The sequence below is a fragment of the Strigops habroptila genome, chromosome 20, assembly GCF_004027225.2.
Source record: "Strigops habroptila isolate Jane chromosome 20, bStrHab1.2.pri, whole genome shotgun sequence".
NCBI classification, from domain to species: Eukaryota; Metazoa; Chordata; class Aves; order Psittaciformes; family Psittacidae; genus Strigops; species Strigops habroptila.
In genome coordinates, this window is record NC_044296.2 from 4,059,595 (window position 1) to 4,086,245 (window position 26,651).

Here is a 26,651-nt window from a genome sequence, read left to right on the forward strand (position 1 = left end):
CGCGCATGCGCCGCGCTCAGGGCGGGCCGCGCCGGGGCGGGAAAGGCGAAGCGTCGCCGCGGGGTTGAGACAGCTGGTACCTGGCTGGGCTCCGCCTGCGGCTTCTCAAAGCGGGAGCGGGTGCTCGGCGGGAGCCAGGTGCTTGCTGAGGTAAGCGGCGAGGAGCAGGAGTGAGCGGATTCGTGTGATAAACCGAAGAACCGCAGTACCGGGAGCGTCGCCTCACGGTGCTGGGAGCGTTCCCGCTGCGGTGGAGGTGATGGTGTTGGTGCCTGCCGCCCTTCTCCAGCGATTTCTAAGAGCGCCAGGGCAGCGCGGAGGATCCCCACCGCGGTGCTCGTGAAGTTCACCCGCTGACGCTGCAGAGAGCAGCCTCCTGCCACCGAGGGACGCGGGAAGGGTTTGGGGTCCGTCGTGGTGTAGGCGCTGCCGGGCCCCTCGTTTCTTGCCTCACCCCGGCGCTCAGCGGTCCCGCAGTGAACCCCCGCCTCTGAGGCTGATTCTACTCCTCCACGCCGACAGGGGGAGCGCGGCCGCCGGTGCGAGTGCGGGACCGTTCGAACGCGGCCGCGGCTGAGGCGGCGGGAGGCGCAGGCGGGAACAAGCGTCCCGTTGCTGTTGTCATCTCCCGCTCTGCGGGATGTCCGCGGAGGCGAGCGACCCCAAAGCTCCTGCGGAGGGCGGAGAAGAGCCTAAGAAAAAGAAGAAAGGTGGGTGAGGGGGGAGCCCGCTCCGGCTGAGGCGCGACGGGTCGTTGCTGAGGCGGGAAGCGTGGCGGCGGGCCCGGCTGAGCTCTCTTTGCTCCTGCTTCAGGAGGAAGAGTCGTGAAGTCTCGCTACCTGCAGTACGGTAAGAAAGACGCCAAGAAGGACGCCAGGAGGTGTTTGGATTCCTCACTGGTGAGCTCAGGCGCCGTTCAGCAAAGGGTAGAAATGATGAGGGCGGCTCGGACCTGTGGTAGCAAGTCTCTGCTGGGGTTATGAGGGAGTTATGGGGTTATGAGGAGATGCATACTGGGATGGGAATTTGGGACAGTACTGAGGTGATATGTTAAGCACTAAGACGCCCTGGAATTATAATTGTTTAATGTTAGCATTCAAATTGGAAGTAAGATACAGTGCTGATTGCAGTCACAGCTTACTGTTCAGTCTTATCTGTTTCTTGTCAGGATGCTTCAGCAAATTCCTTTGCAAAGTCCACTTCTAAACCGTCATCTGCAACTAAACCAAGATCAGTTTCTCCTCAGAAATGTAGAACTCCTGCTGGTAGGTTTTACCAGAATTAAAAAGCTGTTCTTTTGTGAATTTGTGTTTCTAACCTGTGGAACTCTTACCAACTCTAAAATGTTGTTAAGAGATCATATTTTGTATTAATTGCATTGCTGCCAATTGTCTGCACACGAAGGGAAGTAAGAAATTTGATGTGGGATTAAGAGGTGTCAACTCAAGTGCATTAAACTCTTGTCTGGATCTGGAATTGCATCATTCGATTGTCTAAAATAAGCACCTCTCATGCCTTCTGCCTGTGGCTTTAAACTACTCTTTTACTATGCCCTCAGAATTGCTCTGCTTTTTTTTTAATTTAATTTCTTTTTAATTTAATATTTTTAATAAACCCAGTGTAAAGGACTGAAAAGTTCCTGTCTGCAAAACAGTCAATTTTTATTTCTTTGAATTGCAAAAAAACTTTCTGGTGAGACCTCGACTTGAAAATCCTGAAGAAATAACAATATTCCCTTTTAACATCTGAGTGTTATTGACCTGTGTTTAAGACAATAACAGTCTGAAGTAACTTATCTCTGTGTAAGTTAGGGAGCATGCTAATGATGCATATAAAGTACATGTGTAAAAATTTGTGTAAGGTTGCCATGTGTTAGTGAAAGAGTATAGAACTGTGAACTTGTGCGGGGCCTGTTCTAATTCTTTTAGTTTGATAACAGCTTCTTTCTACAGGTGTTGCCCCCAGCTCGTTAAATAAAGGTAGATTTGAGAAACGTTACTTGCAGTCCACTTTATTAGATGAGGATAAAACTGATCTACCAGACATTGATCTTTCAGCTGTTAATGGTAAGCTTCCACTTACGCTCAGTTCCTTGTTTTATTATTTTTGATGTATGTGCTGTAACTTGTGATAAGTAACCCTTATATTCTTCTGAGTTCACAAAAAGATTTTGTTAAATAAGACTAATGTTATTTCAAGTGTCTTTAAGCGGAGGTATTAAGACCTTCAGGGTTTAAATTAATCTCTCAATTTTTAGTATCTTTTGTGTGTTCTTTTTGTTTACAGTCAAATATTAAAGAACAAAGTACTCTCAAGTATTTGTTCCTCTAACAGATGGGTGTTAGATTATCAGCCCTTCTGAAAATTGTATCACATCTGTCTGTAACTGTCAATTAAAGCTAAATGCTCCTGTGCTCCACATCTTCTCAGGACTATCATCAGAGCCAGAAACAGAGCACAAGTCTTCTTTACTGCTACACATAATAATTTTGAAATTATCTTTGCCTTTGAAGAACCCGATGATGTGTTGTTCTGGTTTAAACCCAACCAGTGGCTCAGAACCAGGTGTCCTCTCTCTGCTTCTTCCCAGCTTCTTGTGCCCCTTGTCACTGGCAGAGCATGAGAGACTGAAAAGTCCTTGATCAGAGTAAGCATTAGTTAGCAACAGCTAAACCATTGGTGTGTTACCAGCATTGTTCTCAGATTAAAGGTGACACACAGCATTGCACCAGCTACTAGGAAAGAGAAAAATAACTGTTATTTTGACCCACTGTATATACCTTGGTAGAAGAGAGCAATAACTTTTCTGTTGTGGTGCAGATAAAAGTGCGTGCAAAAAGTCTCCTGGTTCAGAATCTGCTCACGAAGAAGATACAACGACATGTCAAGACCCTGAAACAGAAGTGAGTCACTGCTTCATTTGTTAAGCACATTTATTTTGAAATGCGTGAGATGAAGATTTTCTTGTTGTCTTTAATTTTGATAACAACTGGGACGATCATCCTGGGATGATCTAAAGTCAGAGGATAAGTCTCTTCTACTGATAGCGATGTTTGTTTTGCTTATTCAAATGTCTCAATGCTGACTGAAGCTTTGCTTACATTTCTTGTGGCAAAGAATCTGCTCCAATTGTAGCATCTCCCCAAGTGGATTCTTTCTGTATTCCTGTCCATACTTCTTAATTATCATGTTATCTTTAAATATTTTCTGACATTTTTGCACAGATCACTAATGTTAATTCAGTCTAATTTGAGGTGCCTTATTTAGGCATCTCATTCAACATAGCACTGAAACTTCAAGTTCTCTACCAGGGTTACCTGCTGAAAATGTTTTTAAAAGTGGTGGAATAAAAAGGTATATTTAATTAACATGTTGGTTTAAAATCCCAAACTTTTTATGCTGAGCTGACGGTTGTTGATGATGATTCTGGGCACAAATTAGACTTTCAGTAATTTATGTGAATATTGAAAAAATAATTGTTTAAATACCAAAATCGAGCTAGTATATTCTGTCCTTTTTTGAAGGAAGGTGATTCTGATGATGCAATAGAAGAGCTGGAATCTCAGACACTGCTTTTAACTTACCTAAGACTAAAGGTGAGAGTCAGTTGACTACTTGATGTTTCGGGTAGAAGAACTTTATATTGAGGAATTGTTTAATTTCCTGTCTGTGCTTTCTGATCCGTAAAAGCTGCATTTTGAGACTTTCTCTGTTGATGCTTGTAAAACCGCATGACTTGCTTTGAAAACTCTTAGAGTGAATGCAGTGTCAGTTTGCTAAGCTGGTGCTGGTTCCTCATGAAGTAGGAATACACAGAAGTTTTGGGAACACCATGAATGAGAGTGTTTGCAGTTGAAGGTTGTAGCAGTGACTTTGTTCACTCAGTGCTGTACATGTACATTTCTCCTTTACAAAAGCTATTTGTGGGGTGGGGGTAGAAGATGAAGGGGATAATGTACTGTGCTCATTGCATGAGGTCTCCAATTCATTAACTGAAGCTCTTTGACCTGGTCTGAGGCTTACATTTGTTTATTCAGAATGTGTTAATTACCTTGATATAGTATTAATTTAGCTGTGAATATTTTTTGGATGTAATAGGCAGAAAAAAACCTTGCCAAGCTGGAGGAAGAAGCAGAAAAAAACTTGTTAAAGTTATGTGAAGAAAAGGAGAGAGAACAGAAGCAGCTCTTTGAGTTGAAGCGTGACATACTACTCAAAGAAAGAGAGCAGAAACTTAATGACGCATTAGACAAACAGGTAGGCTTTATTACAATTTATGCTTCTCCTGTATTTAAACAAGCTCGCTTATGAGTGAGCTTTGCTTCCTTTATTCAGCGAAGGTTTCTCTGCTGCTGTGGCCTGCTGGGGTACAATTTTGTGCATCTGAAACAGAATAAATACCTCCTTCCTGTTGTGGCATGTAATGCTCTCTAGTAACCTAAGCAAATGCCTTTGTCCCTTTTTTGTTGGCCCTCTTGGATAGGCAGGAAGGAGAAGTTAGAGCTGTCAGGCACGCAGTAGGCAAGCGCTGATTGTCAGAGCAGTCTGCAGTTGGTGCATAGGAGATGAAAGTATCGTAAGCCCCGTGAGCATCCTGCAGTTACACAGTTATGGCTAGAGCTGAGGTGCTAGCCCTGAGATGAGAAGTGAACATGTCTGTCTTATTTTCAGATGTTAGACAGCAGTAGGTCTGGCCTGGTTGTAAGAAAGCAAGTTTCTAATAAATAATTACATTTTTTTTAAGATTTAATTTTCAAAACTGAACCTGTGTTTGCTTTTAACAAATATGCGTTACAAAAATTAATAAGACTTTTCTCTTTTGGTGAATACACTGTTACCTACAGTCAGAGTATCAAATATAAAGCTTTGCTTGCTCTGTTGCTAATACCTCTGAGCTACAGTAACAAGGAAACTGGTATTGACGTAGGCATTTTGAGGTGGTAGAGGAAAACCTGTGAAGCAGCCTGACAGGAGTATCATACCACAAATTTCTTGAATTTCTCTGTCAACAAACATTTCGGAGTGGTATTTGGGGTTTTTTTGTAACTTGTCTTTCTGTATCGAGCCAGGTCTGTAATAACAAAGTGGCTGCTTTTGAAGAAATGTTGGTTCCTCCCATGTCTTTTTCAGATGGATTTAGTTTCTTCCCTTGTTCCTGTTTGTGAAGAACTTCAAGAGAAATACAAAAGATTTGCCGTTTCCCTGGATGCCACTAGACATGAATTACCCATAAAGAATATTCACATAGAAGGAGACATGCAAGCATACCTTGGTATGAAAATTTGATTCATCAAACTTCCTTTTAACTGTATTCATGGCTTTCTTCCTCCTTTCTTGTTCCTGATGAGTAAGAAAGTTGCTGAAGTACTGTGATCTCGTTTCTCTGAGGGGTAGACTTGCACATGTTTCTTGCAGAACTAGTGCTTGAATGCATTGTGTGTTGTCTAGAACCAGAGAATGTTTGATAAATTAGTACTCGTGGTTTGTATTGAAGTCTGGACAAGGAGTTACAGTTTTAAACTGCTGGACGGTAAGAAAGGAGATTCTTGGCAACAACCTAACTATCGGTGTGTTATCGGCACTATTCTGAGACTAAAGCCAAAACACAGCACTGCACCACCTACTAGGAAGATTACCCCTACCCCAGATGAAACCAGAACATCAGGGCATTTTGTATGTTTAAAACTTGTTCTTTCTCTTGCATTTGTCTTGTAAAAATCTTTGACATACTCTAAATGAGAGCTTGATTAGCCTCTTGCTGGTCACAATAGCTAAAAATAATTTGGCTTTCAGTTTTCTCATGGTGCGTTTGTGAAAGCTGAACAAACAGTAGTTTTCCATCATCTAATTCACTTGTCTCTAGTTACTGCAGCTATTATGTAATCTTCTATTAACTGATGCCACTACTTGCATTTTTGAATGGTATCTTTAACATCTCCCATTGTAGAAGAACTGCAAAAGCAGTTAAAGATCACAGAGGAGCTTCTGACAGAACTGACACCGAGCTACTCGGAGGAAAGTGCAAAAACATTTAGTGTACTGGAAGAGCTTAAAGAAGTGTCTGGGGAACTGGATGAAGAGCTTCAAAGGTATTTACAACACTAAATTGAAGACTCATTGGCTAAATATTCAGAGGAAAATCTCTAAATCTAGCCAATATAGATTAAGAGCATATACTGGGGGAGATTGAATTGAGGGGATAGTAGCACTAAGTTTAAGTCTGTTCAGTTCATAGCAGACATCAGTATTTCTGTCCCTACCCCACCTATGTTCAAAGATGGTTGTGGTTCTTTCTTTGTGTTTTAAGCGAACTGCTTTAGTGTGCCATTCTCTGACACTTTAGCTGAGAATTTTGGTGAACAAGAATAGCCCCGATAAAGTACAAGTATGTAGAAGAGTGGAGAACTGCAGGAGACAGAAAAATGAACTAGAAGCACTCTGTCTTAAATAATAACCATGCAAATATATAGTCCATTAGGAGGTATAAGGAGCACAGAAAAGGTTGGGAGTTTTTCCCCTCATTTACTTTGTCAACAAATACAAAGTGTTGCTGAGAGTGTAAGGAAGAGATGAAGCATGATATATTTCCTTTACTTCCTTTGTTGCCCCAGAAGAGATTACAGCTAAAATCTTTGCAGATTGATAAACCATAAAGCCATGCATCCCCCCTCCTGCAAACTGCCCCTCCTCTCCTCCAAATTCTAGCCTTTGGGAAGAAAATTCATGGTTTACATTTGTTTTTTTCTGGTGGCTCCTTGGTAGAAGAATAATGCAAGTGTCCAGGCTTTGGGCTTAAGCAGGAGTCATTACCCTCAGAGTAGCTGATTTAGCTTGCTTCATGTGTTCCAGGAGCTTCACAAGAATGCTGAACCTGTTCTCTGAAGTTAGTAAAGAAGTTTCTCTGTGTAACCAAAGAAAATGCGAAGAGAAGCATGGACTCGATGTTATGAAGCGCTGGTACTTCAAATAAATTTGTGTTTTGTTTTACTAAGCAGGGGATTACTAAGTCAGTGTCAGCAGATTTGTTACCTGTTTACTTCTTGTATGAACGTATAACTTGTCCAAATTTTCAGTTATACTAGAATATGAAACCAGCAGCACGTGTGCTTACTGATAGGAGAAAAGGAGTTTTCTTCTACATGCTGTCCCATGAGGAGGCAGCACATTCTTTGATTTTGAACATGAGTTTCTGTGACCCCTTTCTCATCCCTTACTGCCTTGACAACACTGAAAGGTAAAGAATAAGAAACATTGTTATTAGTGAGTATTACCTATGTATTATAAAAGTTCTTGGGTTACTTTCTCATACTGGTTTCAGGGGCACTGATTTGCATCTCTTTCCAAAGTAGTATTCCTTACAGGGCAACATACCAGAATCTAGATGTGGAATTGTGTCTGTGGTACTGTGGATCTGCTGATCTTGATAGGAGGTTCTGTAGGGATGTACAGCATGATAATTGGTCCCTCCATGAACAGCTTCTGGAGGAACACTCAATTGTCTCTTATTTCTGGGTTTGCTGAGAGGAAAAGCTATGTGGGTAGTAAATAACGAGGCTGATAGTTGGAAGGAACTGAAGTTACTTGTAACAAGTGAAAAGTTTGGTAATTTGTGGCCAAATTGTCTTGGAATCAAATTATTAAAATCATAAATGCTTTTGTATTAATCTGACTCCTTCTCTTTAAGGAGTTTATTCTTTTTAATAATAAAGACTATTTTCCACTGCTGTATCAATAGCCTTCATGTTTGAGTATCTTAACTGATCTCCTACAGAAGCTTTTGTTTCTATCTGGGCTTACATAGGGCTGATGCTACACAATATATGTGGTGATGGACTTACAGGCACTAATGAGCCTCAGTGGCAAGCCAGGACCTACTGGCACCCCAAGTGCTGAGGCCAGAAGACTGTGAATGTTCAGAGAAACCTCAAACCTAACTACTGAGTAAGTGCCTGGGGGTGAGTGGGATTTGCTACGAACATACACGCCAGATGTGGCATGTTTTTTTAATGTACTTTACATTTTTGCACATGGAATGCGTTTCTCTCTGAAAGACATGCTGTATCCTGTTTTATTTTGTTGTTGTGGGGTTTTTTTTAACCTGTGGAACCTCTTTCTGTGATGGTTTTTCAAAAGCTTTGCTTTGCATTGTCTGCAGAGTGGTACATTTATGGCTTAAGCTGCGTCTAGAAAGCTTTGGGGCGTGCTCAAAAATACGTGGAGAGTTCTCCTTGTACTCCTTGAAGTGCTGTTCAGGCTTTCTTCCTCGTATAACTGAGGGTCTAACTAGATTCTTGTCTCCTTTTCATAAAAATTAGGTGTATATTAAGCTATAGTAACTGGATCAGTAAGATGCGCTGTGCACTGGCTGAAAAGCCAACACATACAAGCTATGAAGACTCTCCTTGTGTATCACATCGGTGCCATTTTTGTGGCAGCAGCTTATCCATGAGCTATTAATCTGTCACTTCTTCATCAAACATGTTTAGATGAGCTGCACCTACTAGTTCCTGTGTGTGCTGCCGTTCAGTGCACGAGTCATAGGTGCTGCACCCAGCAGAATCATGCTCTGGGTCAGGGGCCTGAGCTGCACCTACAGCGTTGGCCGCTGGATGGGGAACTTTGCTAAGCAGTCAAGTCATAGGTTAGCTGTTTGGTTTTGATGGATGGAGATCTCGGTAGAAAGGCTCCTATATGATGAAACTGCTGATCAAACAGCTGGTTTTCCGAAGATATTTCCTATTATACTTCTTTGGATAATATTTGTGTCCTCATGCCTTTAACCTGCTTATGATAAGTTGTCATTCTGAGACTTAGAAGGTTCTAAGTGTATGGGGGGAGAGATGAAATGAAAATCAAGTTCATAGAGTCTTGATAATTCTGTCTCTGCACGGACATAAGTCAGAATGTCTTTCCAAGGATTTCTTGACAGTAGACCTTATTGCTTGTCCAAAAAAGATTGTATTTTTTTAAGGAAATAGTTTTAAATTAAACCCATCTTCTTCAATTAAGTGATTTTCTATCACCGAGTTACTGCTGTGTATATGGGGCTTGGAGCAACCTGGTGTAGAGGAAGGTGTCCCTGCCCATTGCAGGGGGTTGGAGCTGGATGAGCTTTAAGGTCCCTTCCAACCCAAACCATTCCAGGATTCTATGAGATAAATATATATACACACACCCCCCAAATGTTACTGCCACAACAGGCAGCAGTATAAATTTTCACTCTAAAGTCAAGTGGAATGCTGTTAGTTCTCTTCCCTGGAGAAGGGTGGTGGAGAAAGGTTCTTCTGGTCATGAATGTTTGGGGCAGCAATTCGTCCTTGCTGCTGCAGGTGGCGGCCGTTGTCTATGCAACAAGCCTAAGGCAAAGTGGGGGTCCTGGAGCTAAAGGCCAACTGCATGTACAAAACAATGAAGAGCCTGGGGACGTGCAGTCACTGGTACAGAAGAATCATAGGTGCTGATTTGAGCCTTCTGGCCCTTCTTTTCCTTAAACTGAACACTTGGGTAATTCTTTGTACAAATGGTAAAACAAATGTTAGATAAAACAGCTCAGCCTCTCCAGGAAAGGATTCTAAACTATTTTAAACTAAGACTTTTCCATCTTGATTTTCCTGAATGTTCTTCCTAAGTGGTTCTGGTTTGGCTTTTTACAGAAGTGTTTTCGGCTCCTCCACCTTGAAATAGCCACAGAATTAGATGCTTTCATATTTAAGACTGTACAAACAACAACAAAGAACTGCAGAGTCACTGGAGCAGGAGCTAAACAGATGTGACACCACTTATTTTGTATTTTCCACTTGTTTTCTGACAATGTCACATGCTCTGAATATCGGTTGGAATCCTGAACAACTTAAAGGCTCTTTTTATTCAGGTTATCAATCTTTTTTTTTTCCTTTTCTTACCTAGATTAATAATGTTCTCCCTTCTGTAACTTCTATCAACGTACATTTAATTTTATTCTGTGAATTCCTGCTGTACTTATTACTGATGTATTCATCTTTCAGGCCAGAAGTTCTTATTGACCAATTCTTAACATTCATGTGTCCTTAGATGCTGGGGTTTTGGGGTGAGGGTGGAGGTCTAAAAACGGAAAGCAAATTGTGAAATGAGCCAGTTAGGTCTGAGAACCTGGGTGGGAAGGTGGGAGCACAGAAGGGTAAGTACTCGCTCACTGCAAAAATCTCTTAGTTGACTAAAAAGCCATTGGCAAAGATTTTCAACTAGATTTGCGCTGCACAGCTTGCCCTGTCTGGATTCTGGTGGGGTTGGGGAGCTCTGGCCATGTTCTTTTTGGTTACACTGATGTTGCCTGGCTGTTTTGGCCACCAGCTCAGTGGCTGAGTTGAAGCCTGTGAGAGGGTGAGCAGGGCTCAAGGTGAGGGAGCATCCCTCTTGCCCATGGTGTGCTACAGTGGAGCTAAAGCCCAGGAGGTAATCGAAGCCCATTTGTCTCTTCACCACCACCCCCAACCATACAGTTCTTTTGTTCACACTAGCTTCAAATGGAGCTGATTCTTTGCTCATCAACAGCAAATAAGCAGCTCATGACCCCAGCAGATGTTTCTGCATTTTAGGCTAATGAGAACTTATTGGATTACTGCAGTCTTCCCTGCCTCGGAGTAAATACCACTTTGTTGGAGATCCGGAAACTCATACTGAATATGATAAACAAACTGCTGGCTGGACTGTGATTGCCAGGACATGAAAAGAGTTCCACAGCAGCAGAAGATGTAACTGCTCTGAAATGCACCACTGAGCCACACCAATTAAGAGCATTTCCAGTGATTATGTGAGCATTCCTGTTCAACTCACAGAAATGAGTTTAGGTTGTTCCTTCCTCTGCGTTTGTGTGTGGTCTGGAAAGCAAGCACAAGGCTGGAGGATGAGCTTTGCAGAATAGTCTCAAATGCCTCCCATCAGTTCCTTTTAAAAACATTTCTGTGATAATGTATATGCAAAGACCTATTGAGTTTCCTGCTATTTCAAGATCTTAAATTTCACATGTAAGGGAAGCAAACACAGTTTGCCTCTTAAGACATAACAAATTTTTTGTTTATATAGATAACATGTTTGGACATGGCCTGTAGCATATCAAAACTTAATTCCTTGGTTTAATATCTGCTGCATATGTCTTAATGACAGCCACTTTGGGTTAAGTACAATGCTCTATTCCTGTTCTAAGCCAGCATCTGCCCATAGAAATGTCTGAAATCGTAGGAAGAAATAATTTTGTCAGGAATTAAAATGCTGTACTACTGCAAAAGATCAGTCTCTCCTGTTCTAAAGATGATTCATAAGCATTTTTGGCAGAACTAGTTAATAATTTCATTCTTGATCCCATTTTCCTGTTATATGCTACTCAGATTATGTTCTTATTTTAAATGTGCTCTTTATCCTTTCCTTGTAATCTTATTCTAGAGATGCTTGTGTTCCTGGGAGGCAGGATCAGTCTTGTTCCTACCACTCTCTATCTGGACTGATGTAGTTTCCTCGTTGCTGGTAAGCTTGCAGTAAGTAATGTGGCAAAGCCAATGGGATCCTTGATTTGCAGTTATCACTTTCTACATTAGATATCTGTGTTTGGCTAACAGAAAGGAGGCTGTCACAGGAACACAAAGGGAGAACAAAACTGGGAGTTAAAGAAATGGGTGTGGGTTTTTTTACCATGAATATAATGTTGTAAAAATTAACTAAGACCTTATTCTTGCTGGCAGTATGTAATGACCAACACAAATGGTTTTCTATTTGGAAGGGGGGTCAAATGATTCCGGCTTGCCTAAAGCTGATGACTTATCTGGTTTTTACTTTTCACCCACCTTCTACTGAAATCTAGTGTGTACAGGACTGAATGCAAAACTAAATGAACAGCCTTGGTTTTACTGCAGCATCTTTTCTTCTGTGCACAACTTACACATGTATTCTCAAAGTGAGGATTACCTTCTGTGCCTTCAGGTCTGGTCATCTGTGTGACAAGTTACTGTAGTCATGCTGAGGCAGTTCAAAGGGCTAATTATTAATGCTGTGATCCTACCACTTGATTCCTGTGAGTAGCCTTACTGATTTCAATATTGCAGTTGGTGGCAGGGGGATGAGGTGGAGGGAAGGGGAGCAAAAGGAGGTACAGCTGAGAGTGGCAGAACTCAAGGATGAGTATTATTTAGTGCTTACTGTTAATTCTAGTTTTTGTTTGGCAAACACCTGTCTGACAATTGTAACATTGCACATAATTTATGTATGAGGTAGATGGGATGTGTGGAGGGAATTCTTTCTTCTGCAGAGTAATGATGAGAACATACAAGAGGTCAGGATGTAAATTAGGTCTTGTCAGAACCAATGTAGATGCATTCACACCTTCCTCTATGAACTGCAGTGCACCACCTTTGATACACCAGTACAGCCATACCAATCCCCTGCACACTTCCAACCTGGACAAGTGCCTTAAGATTCCTAAAATTTCATGAGGAGCAGAATTACGTGTTTTGTAAAGGAAATAAAAATCTGAGCTATGCACAGGGTGGGTGGGTGAACATGGGCCAAAGATCTGACTGATGAATAGTTTTTATACATAAGCAGAACTTACTTTAAACTCCTAACTCTTACCAGATGTGGGTTGCAGGCGGCTGCTGGAATTCCAACACCTGTTGCATCACACTGAATAGGATTCATTTTGGCAAGCACAGAAAATTCCATTTCAGTAACTAAATAGTTTGAAATGATTATCTAAAGCCTTTTTTTTTTCCCCCAGACCAAGCTGATTCCAGCCTTATTTACAGGATTGCACATACTTTCATAATTAGAGGATGGCTTGCAGTCTTTAGAGACTGTAATTGCCTGATAGTTCTTGTAGTCAGTAAATATCAAATAGAAAATTTTCCATTTGGAGGAAATCTCTCCTTTAAAAAGAAGTTAATGATGACTTAAAAGGGTTCTGCTCCACGTGATGATCATTGATTTCTGAAATGTAGAAACACACAGGTTTGTGTTCAAAAAGATTCAAGCATTATGCTGGAGATGATGGAGCTTCACCTGAGAGGTGGATTCAGCTGCATTCATCAATTCATTGCTGAATCCTGTTGCTTCCATCCCCAGAGCTTTTCCAAGGGAAAATGTGGGTCTTTGCAGAATGGATGTTCAGTGGCATGTTGTGAGTTTTTTTGGTACCTGCCCCATAGATCTCAGGCATGAGTCCTTAAGGAGCCATTTGTGGGTCTACTCTAGAAAGAGGTATGGGTTAAGTGTAGAGATAATCCTTTTTTTGCAAAGCATGATGCTATTTCAGCCAAAACATACCTGGTGTCTGCAGGACTATTATCAGTATCATGGTTTCAATAGGGGAGGTATTGTACGTTGGCTATAGGCTGCTGTACCAGGAGAAAGCAGAAGGATTTAATTTTCATTTTGCCTCCTTATTGTCTTTAATCAAAGGATTCAAAGGTGCTCTTAAGTGTTCCCCTTAGGAGGGAGCCTAACATTAGTGTTGCTGCTTTGCAGATAGGGAAATGCCGAGGCATACACACAGGGTTCCATGGATGTATCTGAGAATATGATGAAGCTGAACCAGAATTTGGAATTACCAGATGTTGCTTTATCTTTGCGTGTTTTGGCTTGTCTCGATATTAAAACACCAAAACATTCCCATTTTAACACACTTTTTAATAAGCTGCTTCTCATAAAGCCTGGCTGGTGTGCTTGGGAAATTATCTCTATGGTTCTAGAGTTTGAATGAGTTTGAATAAACTGAAGGTGAATGCAGCAGTAGGGAAGAATCCACTCTCTTAAATTTAGACACTCCAGCTATTTCCATGTCCAGTTCAGTTGCAAAGGCCAAGCTGTGGTATAAAACTGAGTTATTTTACTAAGAGTGTCATAAAGGGTTTGAAGTGAGTCCTAGGTTTGGCAGTGTTGGTGCAAGTTAACGTTGATCTTAACTGTGCCAGAGTTGCATTTAATGTGGAGAAAGATACAACTCGTGTTGTAGTGAACCACCTGTAGCAAAATCCAGCTCGTAACAAATGGGAATGGTGGGCACTGTGGTTAATTCCATATAAAAATGGTGTGATGGCAGTTGAACTGATGTCACCCCAAAGACAACTAGTGCAGGGTTTGTGGACAGGGTTCATGTATTTAATGAACATATTCTAGCAAAATGCATTAACTATTCTTACAGACACTGCCTTGCTTACATTGGGGACCATTGTAGCTAGTACAACTCCTAGTACAAGAGTAGTAGTAGTACCATTTGAGTACAATTCTACATTTCTGAGGAATGGGAGATAAAAGGAAACATCCTATTTCCTTTAAAGATGGAGAGAAAAGATGCGTTAGGAGGGCCTCTTCTTGACTTCATGCTTTCTTGCATGTGTCTTCAATTTGGGGTACACGAGAGAGTCCCTTGGTAGCTCTCACAGTGTTGTTTTGTCATGTGAAGACACATGAGCGATGAAGTGAGCAAGAGTGGAGCAGTTGTGCTTACCCAGCACACCAGCAAGCAAAACGGATTCAGCTCACAGCTGAAAGCTGCTCCAAGACATTCTGCAACTCCTCCCACAGATGAGCTAGAGCTAGAAAAATCCCATTAAAAAGAAATAAAAAGAACCTTTCCTGAGGTGGTGAACAATCTTTAAACCCTCCTCATTCAGTAGGGAGAGCATCACTCTGCTGTTCTTACTGTACTGAGTAAAGCTCCCTCAGTTCTCTACCTTCATCTTGAGGACTAAGGCAAGTCTTAGAAGAGGATCTGTAGACAAGTGTTAGTAGAGGATTGTTCATGTAAGGGTGGGTGATTTAAATAGGTGATTCCTTTAAAACGTGTCAAAAAGCTGCTCATTTCAAGCTGCTGATTTTATTATTGGTTTTAAGAGGAGCCCTATTAAAATCACTGTGAGTTTCAAACAAGATACAAACTGTTGCTCTTCTAGTGATGGACTGAGCAGCCTCTGAAGGTGTCAGGGAAACCTCACTCAGGACTGACCGAGTTCTGAGTGCTCACTAGGAATGACATTGCTGAAATACGGTGATGGAAAGAATTTGAAGAGGGAGAAAAAGCATGTTAGAAGTTTAGCAGCTTTAGCGACTTGATTTGCTGTTTCTCTTGGCAGGAGCTGGAAGAAAAGGCCGTTGGTAAACTATGGAGTTGACTTCAGGATACAAATCTGGGCTCCATAACAGTTGTTTTTAGAAGAAATGGATTGAGGTTCAAACAATGGCACTAACCAAGGGAAAAAAATAGGTGTGTTTTTTTCCCTCTTTTTTCCTGTTTTCCCAGTAGTTCACCTGAAGCCTGGGGTGTGTGTGGTGGGGAGCATGATTCAAACTACCTATGATGAGGCTTTTCATTTAGTCCTGAGCTCTGTTGAAGCACGTCTGGGCTTCTGCCTTACCTGGGTTGTCTCCAGCAGGGATCAGAGAAGTCATTCCTTGATGTCTATATGCATCGCTGTGAGACAGGGCATTTATTGTGTCACCTTGAATCTCTGCTGTTGCTTTGGAAAGGCTTTTCTCTCGGCTGTGTAAGCGCTACTTGTCGACTGCACCCTCTTCTTCAGGCTGGTGTAGTGCGAGCTCCCCCTCCTGTCCCAAGCCCCTGTAGTAGACACGGGCTGGGACAGCGACATGGAGATAGGTGGATGAGGGCCCGTGGATGGAGTGGGACAGAGTGGTCCCAGTCCTGGCACTAGTTAGGGGCTGGAGAGTGGCTCTTTGGCAGTGCTCGGCGGGGTGCCTGGGAGCGCAGAGGCTGTTAGCGGGAGCAGACCCCGCAGGGCTGCTGCGCCCCGCTCCGAGCCGGTGGGACCTTGAGGAAGTGAAGCTCCCGCATCGGTGTGAGGAGGAGGAAAGAGGGGAGCCCGGGCAGGTGTTCTCCCCGGGCCGGCTGGCGGGGCTGCGGGGAGGATGGTAAAGGTGCGGAGCGGCGGCTGGAGGCGGAGGGGTGCGGGGCCCGGCCCCCTCCGCCGGTGCACGCTGTCAGGAGCAGGCGGGGAGCCGCAGACAAAGAGCCGGGGCCGGAGCCGAGCGGGCACCGGGGCCAGGAGGAGGCGGCCCGGGGGCGGGGACGGGGCGGGGGCCAGAGGCACCGGGGAGCCGAGCCCGGGAGCGGGGCGGCGGGGGAGCTCGGGCTGCGCTCGCCGGGAACAAAAGGCTCCTCCTGCCCGCGGAGAGCGCCGGGGCTCGGAGCACCATGCCCCGCCGGGAGCCCGGCTGCGCCTGGCGGGTGCTCCTGACGCTGTGCAGCCTGAGCGCAGCGCAGCCCCGGGAGCGGCAGTAAGTACCGGGAGGAGCGGCGGGAGCCCCGCCAGCCGCGGCAGCACCAAGGAGGGTGGCGGGGAGAGGGTGTTGTGAGTGAACCCCTTTGCTCGACGAGGGCTGCGCCGGCCGCTTAACAAAGCCTGGAGGGGCTGGGGTCGGGCGGGCGAGCTGCGGCGGGTCCCGAGCCCGGCAGCACGTTTGGACTCGCCGGTGCAAAAGTGCATAGCACGGGGGAAGCGGGAAGGGGAAAAAAAAAAGGCAGCAAGCCTCCTTAGAAATACCTGCCTGTAGCTGCTCCGGCGAGCGGCTGCAAAGCTTTTATCTGCAAACAATTATTTAAGGAATCCAGGGTGTTGCGCAGGGGCTGCTGTTGTGCTTGGGATGGGTGAAGGTAACGTTGGTTGCTCCCGAAGAGCATTCTTGTGGGGAAGATCATCCAGGGAGAAACATTGCACTGCGGGGCAAGTCCTCTGGCTTGTAGAAATTGAATCCGCGCTCGTTCCAGTGTGTTTAGGTTAACTTTGATTAAGGTTTGCTTTGTTCTTTAACCCTAGCTTATTATAGCCCCTCAGCATCATGAATAGCTGCATTAACAGAGTGCCATGGAGAACTTATTTTCACTTGCTTACTAGAAAATATTTCCAGTCCTGCCAAGTTTTAGCGTAACCTGACAGAGCTGTTAGTCAAATGTGCTTAAAGGATCTGTCCAGTCACTGTCAAGTTAACTATTTAATTGCCAAGTTAAACATTGAACATTCAAACACCATTTAGTAAGTGATTTAAATGACCGTATTAACAGAGTGATACTTCAGAAGGAGTCGCAGCGGTTCAGAACAATGTGAGTACATGTGCTTCACATATGGCACCTTAGTGCTGGGCTTGTGTGACAGTTTGAATCTAATCAGCTCATACTGGCTGCAGCTGGTACTCCTTCTCCCTCTGCAACCAGATCAGCTATGCCTGTCTTACCAAGAATTTGCAGGCTAAGTAGTAACTCTTTATTGTTGTTTATTATTGTCCTAACGAATTTTCAAACCTGGCAACCATAAGGTTTTAAATCTGCAAGTACCCCATGCAATTTAACTCAAATGCCACAGGGATCTCAACTTTCTTTGGGGGTAATGGGATCTCCATGGCAATGAGGCCTGCTGAGAGAGAAACATGGGCTTGGAATTTGGTAAAAGATGACTTGGGGGGCTGTAAAACACCATCATCCTCATCCCAAAGTGATAATTAATCATGAACTAAAGCAACCTGGCTCATGGAACTGTAGAAAGGCATGGGCTGAGAAACCGGGCTTAAAGAGACACTTGAGGAATTGCCTTGTTTCAAAAGAAATCCTTCTGGGTAGGAAAAAACCCCAGAAAGGTGTGTCACGAAGAGAATGTAAATGTGTTGCTTCCAGCCCAGCGCATCAAAGAGCTCAGGGGCTGTAATGCTTTTAGTTGACAAGTTCATGGCGCAGTGCCATTCAGCACGGAGGAATGGTGCAGATTCCATTCAGAAACACAAGGATTGTAGCATATATAGGAGGTCGTCTGGGGTGGCTTTAAAACTGTGTGTGTGTGCTTGCTGAAATAATGCCTTTCTGCCAGGGTTTGTAAACTGGCAGGATGTAATTGTTTGAATAAGAATAGTAGTAAAACTGAGAATTTGAGCCCAATCTTGTAACTGCAGTTTCTGGGCCGCTTCTATGCGGATTGGAAGATGAGGCACATACGTATGTGAGCCTGATGTTTGGAAAGTGCCGAGTATCAGCACTGAGAGTCCATTCTTGTTTTGTATATCAACTTGAAGCCATGAAAATTAATTGAGGTAAAATGTGAGAAGTATCTAAACTGCTTCAAAGCAAAGTATTATCTACAAAATTCTACTGGAGGTTCAGGTCCCTCCTTACCTTTTCATGACCTTCAGTTTTTCTATGATTAGCTAGTTGTATATTTAGTTTATTTCTATATAATATATAAATTTATTTATAATATGTATGCAATAAAGATCAATATTACTCCTTTATTTAAATACTAAGCATTTGTAAACCACTTAGGCTCTGTTCATTTCTATGTGCATTCTGTGTTCGTATTATGCCTGTTAGATACTGGCCTAGACTGCTGATCGTTGCAAGCATTGACCCTACAGGGGCAAATCTGTTACAGAATATTCTTTTCCTTTTGCTATACATAAAGTGGCTTATAAATAAAGATCACACTCTTGTTGCTCTTCTTGACCATCCACTTCCAATTCTGCTCCTCAGGGGCTATCTGATCGCGGCACCTTCTGTTTTCCGCTCTGGTGTTGAGGAAGCTATAAGTGTAACCATCTTTAACTCTGTCAAGGAGACAACAGTCCAGATTCAGTTAGTAGTCAAAGGAGAAACTGTGTCGCGAGGCCACGGAACAGTTCTGGGTAAGTTCATGTAATTCTGAGCTTGAGAATTAGTTTCAAAGTTGAGGTGTTGTGGAAGCAAATCTCTCTTAGAGAATTGCTTTAGGTGATAGCAGAACTGGAAACAAATTACTGTTTGATTCACTGGCTGCTACTAAATGTTCTCAGTTGATTGTGGTGATGGGGTTTTGATGTATGTGATCTCAAACATCCAAGGCTGATAGTTTTGGAACACTAAGACGCACAGAGACCCTGGATAATTGATATTCAAGAGTTTCATAATTTATATCTTTCCTTTTGAAACCTGAATGCCTGACACTGAGGAGCTGTATAAAGTATAAGATAAGTTGACTTTAAAGAAAGATACAAAATCTACAACATCATCATTCTTTTCTACCCTTCTTTTAAAATGAGTGCTGGAAGTGCAATTTCTGTATCTTCAGGTCTGAGTATTGCTGAATACTGAATGAATTTGGTGCAAATGAAGTCCAGTAGTGCTGTTCTACCAGTGCTAGTACTGGTGTAAGCTGTAAAGTAGGCAAGACTTGGGCAATCAGGCTCTTTAACCATCATGTTTTAACCCCTCTATATGTAAAAAGGGGGAGTTACACAAAAGCCATTTCCTTTCTTGGAACAGATTGTCTCTGGTTTTATCCTCCTCTTGTTGTCTTTGAAATTGGCTGACAATTGCTAAGTAATTCAAAGGGAGTGATGCTGCCACATGTGGACGACATATGCTAAAGAGAAATCTTAGGTATGGTTGTATCCAGCAATCAAAATAGATTCTATGAGCGTTTGTTTGGAGAATTATTCAAGTCCCAAAAGAAGTCAGGTCCTTCGACTGCAAATGTAAAATGTTAGTACCTTAGCCTGAGAAGAATAACGTGCTCTCTTTCTCTCATTTTAGATAAAGGAACAATTAAACTGAAGGTGAGTGTCAATTATTTTAAGATGGTTTTGGTGAAAACATAAGGGACTTACCTTCAACCACAGCAGTGGAACAGGGAACAGTTCTATTGTGTTACTGCAGCACAGCAGAGATGCTTTCACTGCTGCATCATGCATGTTATTGGTCTGTAAGTAAATTAAAGTGTTTGATTTCCAGAATTCTGGAAATCTGGGTGATGGTCTGTCGTGACTGATAGGATCTCCTTTGCCTTGGTGGTGTACCCTGGAGTTTTCTTTTCCTTTCCTGTAATTACTATATGGCTGTTCTATCCTGCCAGTAGTTAGACTGTGCCTGGGAATTAGGATCTAGAAAGAGTCTGATATTTCCTCACCCTTTACTGTGCTAATATACAAACTCATAAGTATCTCTTCCTTTCTTTTTGAGAAGGTGTAATATAGACCTGTGTGATAGGAAACATCAGCAGTTACACCAAATGCTAGAGATTTCTTTATCCAAAGCCTGTAACTCGCTGTTGAATAAAGTCTGCAGTCTCATTGCTGATTTGGTTGGGGTTTTTTTTCACTCTCAAATTCGGACCTATTACAATATTTATAATATTGTCAGATATTTTACTTCATAATTTTCAATCTAACATAATTTTAAAAGTCGTTTATTTCTCTGAGCAGCTGGTTGAAAATGTGCCTGTTTGGTTTGGGGGGTTTTTGTATCTGGTTTTGGGGGTTTTTTTGGGGGGGTGGTTTTTTTTCCTCTATCAACAGAGCCGTGTCTTCTGTAGCACGGTTGATTTCCCCATGTAACACACCTTCTTTAGTAGAAGCTGCACGTGTAGATTAAATCTCACTTTGCTTGAGTGCTAAAGAAAGGGGAGAAGAGAATTTCCTGCCATGTTTTTAGCATGACTTTCCCTCCTTTGAAGTTTATACATTGTAAAAGTTCTAGTATGTTCTTCATTTTCTTTTTATGACTAGCACATAGTTACACTGAAATGCAGCAGGTGGCTGCTCCTTGCTCACTTCAGTGCCAGTTATATTCCTCAGAAAGTTGAGAGGCTTTTCTATGTCTTCCTCACCTCGTGGTCTGTTTTGTAGGTGCCTTCAGGACTCCGTGGACAGGCACATCTGAAAGTCTGGGGCAACCGGCATCTAGCAGAGGAAGGCTACATTTTTCACAACTACACCACAGTAACCATCGATAGCAAAGGCTCGTCAGTGTTCATCCAGACTGATAAACCTGTCTATAAACCCAAGCAGAAAGGTAAAGTGACCGTGGAGAACCTGCCAGGTGCTAGGACTGCTTACAAGCAAAACCCTTTTCAGGGATAAATTCTAGGATGAGGTACTCTGTCCATTGTCACTTGTGATGACTAATACATTTCTTCTTTTCTTTTTCTAGTGTTGATAAACCTCTTTATGGTGAATTCTGACTTGAGACCAGTCAATGACAGGGTAAAGAAAACTCTTTTCTTTCACACTGTAAAATGTGGTGCAATATTTGGCAATCTGTATTTTATTCTAATCTACATTAATGCAAAAATATAATTGGATTTTTTAAGCTATTTAGCCATATCTTCTGATTTACCATTGAAGTTTATTTCGTTTGGTGACATTATTGTTAAAGGAGAATACGCACTTTTGTAGTGCTAGCAAATATGATGTAACTATGCCAAAACAGTTAGAAGACTTTTCTCAGAGGCTTCACTCTATTTAGGTAATGCACAGATACACAAAGTATGACTTTTCCAGTTAGATGGGTGAATGAAGTGTATGTTTCTCAGCTACTCTTACCAAAGAGGAGATGTTTAAACTTCGTCCCTCTGTGCATCATATCTTGCTTGTGTTGACTCAGCACTTCAGCACAAGAAGCAGAAAAGTAGCTTTGTTTCATAAAGCCTTTTATTCCTTTTCTTTCTTTCAGATTGAAGCTTATGTGGTGGTGAGTATCTATCTGCCAGTCATGTAGCACGTATCCTGTGGAGGCACAAGATTCTTGTAGCCATAAGAGGAACAAGTCATGCATCTGCACCTTTTCAACTCCATTATGTCCATTCCCAACTGTAACCTATGCAATTATCTCTATCCCTATGTCTTTAACTGATCTTTGTGTCCTGCTTTTTTGTTATCACCAACAAATATACTTGTTTTCTACTTCAGTTTCAACAATTCATTCCCATTTTTCAGACTGAGAAGAATTGGCTAGATTCACTGGGGTTTATAAATATAACAGTCCCACTCAATTTCTCCCTTCTTTCCAATGCAGACACACTCCTATCCTTCATCTGGCTGGGCTGATATAGCAGGGCCAATCTCATCTCTGCACCCAAACATTATGATAGTGGACAATAGAAATTCATGGCAAGGAAAGGGTGCTCCTGTCTTCTTCCTTAAGAGGTGAATGAGAGGTTCCTTCTGTGTCTAGTCTTTTATTTTTTTTCCCATGTGTTTTCCTTAGCTGTCAGCAAGCAGAAGAACTCACCCTCTTCTCTTGTTTGCATTTAGTCACAGATATAATGCTGACAAAACCAATGGGATTAACTTCATCTGACTTTGTCATCTAAATACTGCCTTGTTAGTTATACAGCTCCTTATACGAGCAGAAAGAGTCTTCAGAGGCTGGTTCCTTCCCTGCGAAATAGGTATCTTAAGATAGGTGGAAGATCTGCCACTTGACAGTGTTTACTGTGTGCATTGGTTATAGAAGCAGGGTCTAAATGAGTACTGAATTTTAGACAGCAAGTATCCCTGGTAAAGTATCTTCAGAGAAGTTTTTGACAGACATTAGTTACGTGTGAGCTGTTAATGAAGTGTATATATTCTTTGTTGCAAACTGAGTTAAATGTATTGGTGATATTCATTTTCACTGTGATGTTTCTCATTCCTAAACCACTCTGCAGGATCCTCGGGGGTCTCGTATGATAGAGTGGAGTAATTTGAAGCCATTTTGTTGTGGTAAGTTTCAGATGGTTTTTTTTTCTCAGTGTATTGTTATTTGCCTTTGCTCCTGCTGAGTTGTGTTCAGTAGCCTTGACAAGGGCTGATGAGTGACACAGAGTTCACAGAATGTTGTTTCCCTTTTCAGGTATTGTAAATATGACTTTTCCTCTGTCTGATCAGCCAGTGTTTGGTGAATGGCTCATCTTTGCTGAAATGCAGGGACACACATACAACAAATCCTTTGAAGTTCAGAAATATGGTGAGTTGTATCCAAATCAACTTTGTCCGTAATCCAAGTGCATTGGGAAAAACAAAGCATTATGAAATGTTTTTACCTGAGATGAAACACCATGACATTTAGAGGGTCATGAGGAAGAATTCTTTAGAGGCTAGGGGTGTAGGGATATAAATACTTGGGTTATAGGGATACAGATACTTCAGGGATATAGACACTTACAACTTAACCAGGCTCTTTATTCCTGTCCTCCATAAAGTCAAAGACTTGAAGTGTCAAATTGCACCATTTATTTTGCTTTGGAAAACTCTTGAAGATGCTTTCAGTCTGTCAGTGCTCTCCTTCCTTTCCCAGAGCCCTCCTTGGAATTAGAAATTCCTTTTTTCTACTCCCATTTTCAGTCTCAGAGTTCCTCTGTTTGATGCAAGGTGGGCATTGTTACACCCAGCACACCAGCTAGGACATCTGACCTGGTCACACGAGCCTGTTTACTGCCACTGACAACTGCTAATATCTCGGATCTATTCCCAGCACATCATGAAGGAGTCATAGCGAGTTGTCCTCTTTACTGTGTATCTAAGAGAAGAAGTTTGGGCTCAAATCCTGGCTGAAGTAAAAATCCCTCTGACGTAAAAATCTAAGGTGTTTTGCTAAGGGTGTCTTGCTGAGATAGTCTTGGTTTGCTACTTTTGTAGCTTCAATTCTCTTCTGAGTGCTGTCCTGTCTCATGTTAGCTACACTGCACTCATCCCACCATCATCAGGGATCTTGCCAGTGCTTTTGCTATAATCTGGACAATAAGATCTTGAAAAGATTCTGTTGTATTTCTTTTCATTATAGTGTTACCAAAGTTTGAGTTGCTGATTGACCCCCCTCGCTACATTCGTGACCTTTCACTGTGTGAAAAAGGAACTGTCCATGCCAGGTAGGACAGGGGAGATTCCTTCCTACGAATTATGGTGCAGCCATAGGATGGTGCAGCCATGGAGCTTGGATCTCATCTGCTGCAGGCTTTTCAGATGATTTCTCATCATGGTTTTCTAGCTGTGCAGCTCACGTAGTAGCAGCCTTGATAGACTCAGGAATACAGGAAGCAGCAGGCAGTTATGAATTATCTTCTTTCCATTTCAGATACACGTTTGGAAAACCAGTGACAGGAAAGTTAATTATCAACATGACAATAAATGGTGTAGGGTACTACAGGCATGAGGTGGGACACCCTGTCCTCAAGACCACCCAGGTGAGTGAGACCATTGAGGCAGCTGTGATGAAATGGCTGATTTGTACCCTTTGACATGAATACCACAGCTCTGATGTTACTGGTGGGAGATCCAAAAATGATAAATGCAATAAATATTTTCATTATGCTGGACCAATTACATATTTTTTATGTGCCTACACTTTAGATTTGGCTTCTAGACCCCTTTTGAAAGTGAATGCAAACTTACATTTCCCTTCCAACCCATTTTGCAGATTGATGGCTCTGCTGTCTTCGATATGTGTGTAAAAGACATGATGCCAGCTGATGTTCCAGAGCATTTCCGAGGCACAGTCAACATCTGGGCCACAGTGATCAGCTCTGATGGGAGCAAGCAGGTTACATTTGATGACTCAACGCCTGTCCAGAAACAGCTGATTGATATCAAGTACTCCAAAGATACTAGAAAACAGTTCAAACCTGGACTGCCTTACAAAGGAAAGGTAAGATTAAAAGTAGAGATGCTGACATGTGGCTGATGGAAGGTTATACTGACTTGATCCCAGGATGTTATGCCATGTTCTGGTGTGTTTTCTACCTGCTGTTTGTGTCATTGACTGGGATTGCCCATAATGTAAAACCTGTTGTTCTATAAATGAAACACTGTGTAGGTAGAAGTTACTTACCCTGATGGAAGTCCAGCTGACAGAATCACTATCCGAATTAAAGCTGAACTCACACCAAAGGACAACGTTTATACAAGTGAACTGGTATCAAGAAATGGCCTGGTGGAGTTTGAAATCCCCTCCATCCCTACAGCTGCCCAATATGTTTGGCTGGAGGTGGGTGAAAGCTCTTTATAGGATTATTGGGCTTTAATGTAACTAATCTTGTCAAACCTGCACTTTATAAATCAGTGCTACAAACAGAAATCGGTGCCTTTTAGCTTCAACTTCTTGATTTAAATGCAGCAAACACTTGCTTTGTTTCTTGCTGCCAATAGAACTGAGGTTGATGACCTTCATGAAAAGATGCTTCTCCAAATACAGCTTAACATAGTAATGAGGGTCCAATATTTGGCATACTGTTGCTATGAAAAGATGACAAGAGATAACAGCTGGAAAGTATAAAATGGGAGGTGGGGACACAGTGTAAGAAGAGAGTACAAATCAGGCTTTCTATACATGCATAACATTCAGATGTAACTTTTGTTAAGACCAAAGTGACAGCGATTGATGGAAAACCATCTGGGGATCAATATCTGCCAAACTACTTGTCCATCAGTAGCTGGTACTCGCCCAGCAAGTGTCACATCCAGCTCCAGGCGCCAGATAAACCTTTCCAGGTACGTTGGCATCATACTCCATCATAGCAACAACTGCATTTCTTGGCTTAAAGTACTTTGTTCTAGTTAAATTTCTAGCCACTTCTGTTTCTGGGATCCTGGACTGTTGTTTCCAGTACAAAGGTTGAAGTAGCTGCACTTCAGCCACCAAATAACTGTTTAATGTGGGCTGCACACAGTGCTAAGCAAAGGACCTTTTGATACTTTGCTCAGCATCTCATTCTCCTTTGTGTTGTGGGGACAGGGGAGAGAGGGTGGATGTAGGCACTGAAAAGATTTCCCTATTTCCATGTATGTTCTGTGCTCCTCCAAGTTCACATACAAACTGTTGGGTGAAAATGATGTGCTTTAGTTCAAGTCAACAAATGTGGGAAGATCGGAAGTGATGTTGGTGAGAGTAGCTTGATTACTAAAGATCCAAATTAGGGCTATGGAGTCTCACTAGAACTTCCAGTTTAAATCTCAACTGGATCTATTTAGTCTTCCAGTCATGAAACTATGAATGTAGTTATCTTGTCTTCTCTTGTAGGAGCTTCTCTAAAATGCAGTTCTTCCATATGAAAGTTGTTGTGATCTCTCCTAAAGGAGAGATCTGATTTAACCATGATTCCTGTTGCATATTGTTTTACTGAGTTGTTTAGGATTTGTTCTGTACCCAAGAAGATGCTCAGAGGGTCTGCATATTGCTTTGTGGGGCTAAAAAAGTGGGGTTTGGCAATATACACATAGATTCCTGTTATCAGCAGGTCCATAGGTTGGTTTCAGACTCTTTGTATCCAAATAAGAACATTTCTTTTATCATTGCACTTCATGGAAGTTTAATGGCCAATTAATCTTTTACAAGTTTCCTGAGGTATGGAAAGGGGATTATACCCTGCTAATCTGAACACCTTGTTCTTATTATAACCTGATTAGAACTAATTCTTCTGTGGGAAAGCTAGGGGGTGGATGACCAGCTGATGTGGGAACTGTTTCCCTGCTTTGCCAGCTCTTACTGGGTGTTCCAATTAGCTACATTCATTTTTTTTTTTTTTTAAATGAATTGTTTCATCATTTGCACTGGGGAATTCTTAATACTTCAAATATTTAATGTCACGAGGCACTTCTTGGACTCTGTGGCATTCTCACTGTATTTAACCCGTTAGCAGCTCCTTGTATTCAAGTCCTTGCCATTTTGGTTTGTGCCAGAAGTACATTCTGGAAAGATAACACTGTTAGTGCTGGAAAAAAAAAAGAGATTTTTCAAAAGATTTCGTTGGGATTTAACTTTGCTATTTAGCCTTAACAGTCCTGGCTGGGCATTGCTATGCTTTAAATGGCAGGAGGATCAGGTGTGGAAGTCCCACTTAATACAGCATTAGCTGCTCCTTGTATCCCAGAAGCAAGAAGAAAAGTTGGTGGCTCCA

The 26,651-nt window shown here is 42.2% G+C and overlaps 3 protein-coding genes across 9 annotated transcripts in view; 2 read left to right on the forward strand and 1 right to left on the reverse strand.

Moving 5' to 3' along the window:
• The window catches only part of MYO9B (myosin IXB), a 43,814-nt gene extending 43,713 nt beyond the window's left edge, over positions 1 to 101 (reverse strand). Inside the window, exon 1 of the mRNA XM_030509637.1 lies at positions 81 to 101. The gene's annotated coding sequence lies outside the window, so the exon portion shown is untranslated. The remainder of the gene's footprint in view (positions 1 to 80) is intronic.
• On the forward strand, positions 14 to 7,728 carry HAUS8 (HAUS augmin like complex subunit 8). 2 transcript variants are annotated; one of them, XM_030509653.1, is made up of 11 exons: positions 14 to 150; positions 523 to 710; positions 814 to 899; positions 1,169 to 1,265; positions 1,953 to 2,066; positions 2,821 to 2,903; positions 3,525 to 3,596; positions 4,099 to 4,257; positions 5,131 to 5,272; positions 5,948 to 6,089; positions 6,850 to 7,728. In XM_030509653.1, the coding sequence occupies exons 2-11, from the start codon at positions 641 to 643 to the stop codon at positions 6,968 to 6,970; spliced, it is 1,086 nt and encodes a 361-aa protein (XP_030365513.1). In that variant the 5' UTR covers positions 14 to 150; positions 523 to 640; the 3' UTR covers positions 6,971 to 7,728. The 2 variants fall into 2 exon arrangements, with proteins under 2 accessions (XP_030365513.1, XP_030365512.1); XM_030509652.1 differs by having other exon boundaries at positions 14 to 710.
• An 8,449-nt stretch (positions 7,729 to 16,177) lies between these two features.
• The window catches only part of CPAMD8 (C3 and PZP like alpha-2-macroglobulin domain containing 8), a 48,933-nt gene continuing 38,459 nt past the window's right edge, over positions 16,178 to 26,651 (forward strand). For 2 of the 6 annotated variants that reach the window (XM_030509646.1, XM_030509647.1), the window contains exons 1-13: positions 16,772 to 17,083; positions 18,497 to 18,648; positions 19,535 to 19,557; positions 20,626 to 20,791; positions 20,930 to 20,982; positions 21,452 to 21,469; positions 22,428 to 22,482; positions 22,613 to 22,726; positions 23,543 to 23,627; positions 23,834 to 23,942; positions 24,176 to 24,403; positions 24,572 to 24,742; positions 25,117 to 25,245. In XM_030509646.1, the coding sequence (XP_030365506.1) occupies positions 17,082 to 17,083; positions 18,497 to 18,648; positions 19,535 to 19,557; positions 20,626 to 20,791; positions 20,930 to 20,982; positions 21,452 to 21,469; positions 22,428 to 22,482; positions 22,613 to 22,726; positions 23,543 to 23,627; positions 23,834 to 23,942; positions 24,176 to 24,403; positions 24,572 to 24,742; positions 25,117 to 25,245 (1,305 nt within the window). In that variant the 5' untranslated portion in view covers positions 16,772 to 17,081. Of the gene's footprint in view, positions 16,261 to 16,737; positions 17,084 to 18,496; positions 18,649 to 19,534; positions 19,558 to 20,625; positions 20,792 to 20,929; positions 20,983 to 21,451; positions 21,470 to 21,846; positions 21,925 to 22,427; positions 22,483 to 22,612; positions 22,727 to 23,542; positions 23,628 to 23,833; positions 23,943 to 24,175; positions 24,404 to 24,571; positions 24,743 to 25,116; positions 25,246 to 26,651 lie in introns of those variants that run through there. The other 4 variants (XM_030509645.1, XR_003994771.1, XM_030509648.1 and 1 more) reach the window with 4 other exon arrangements.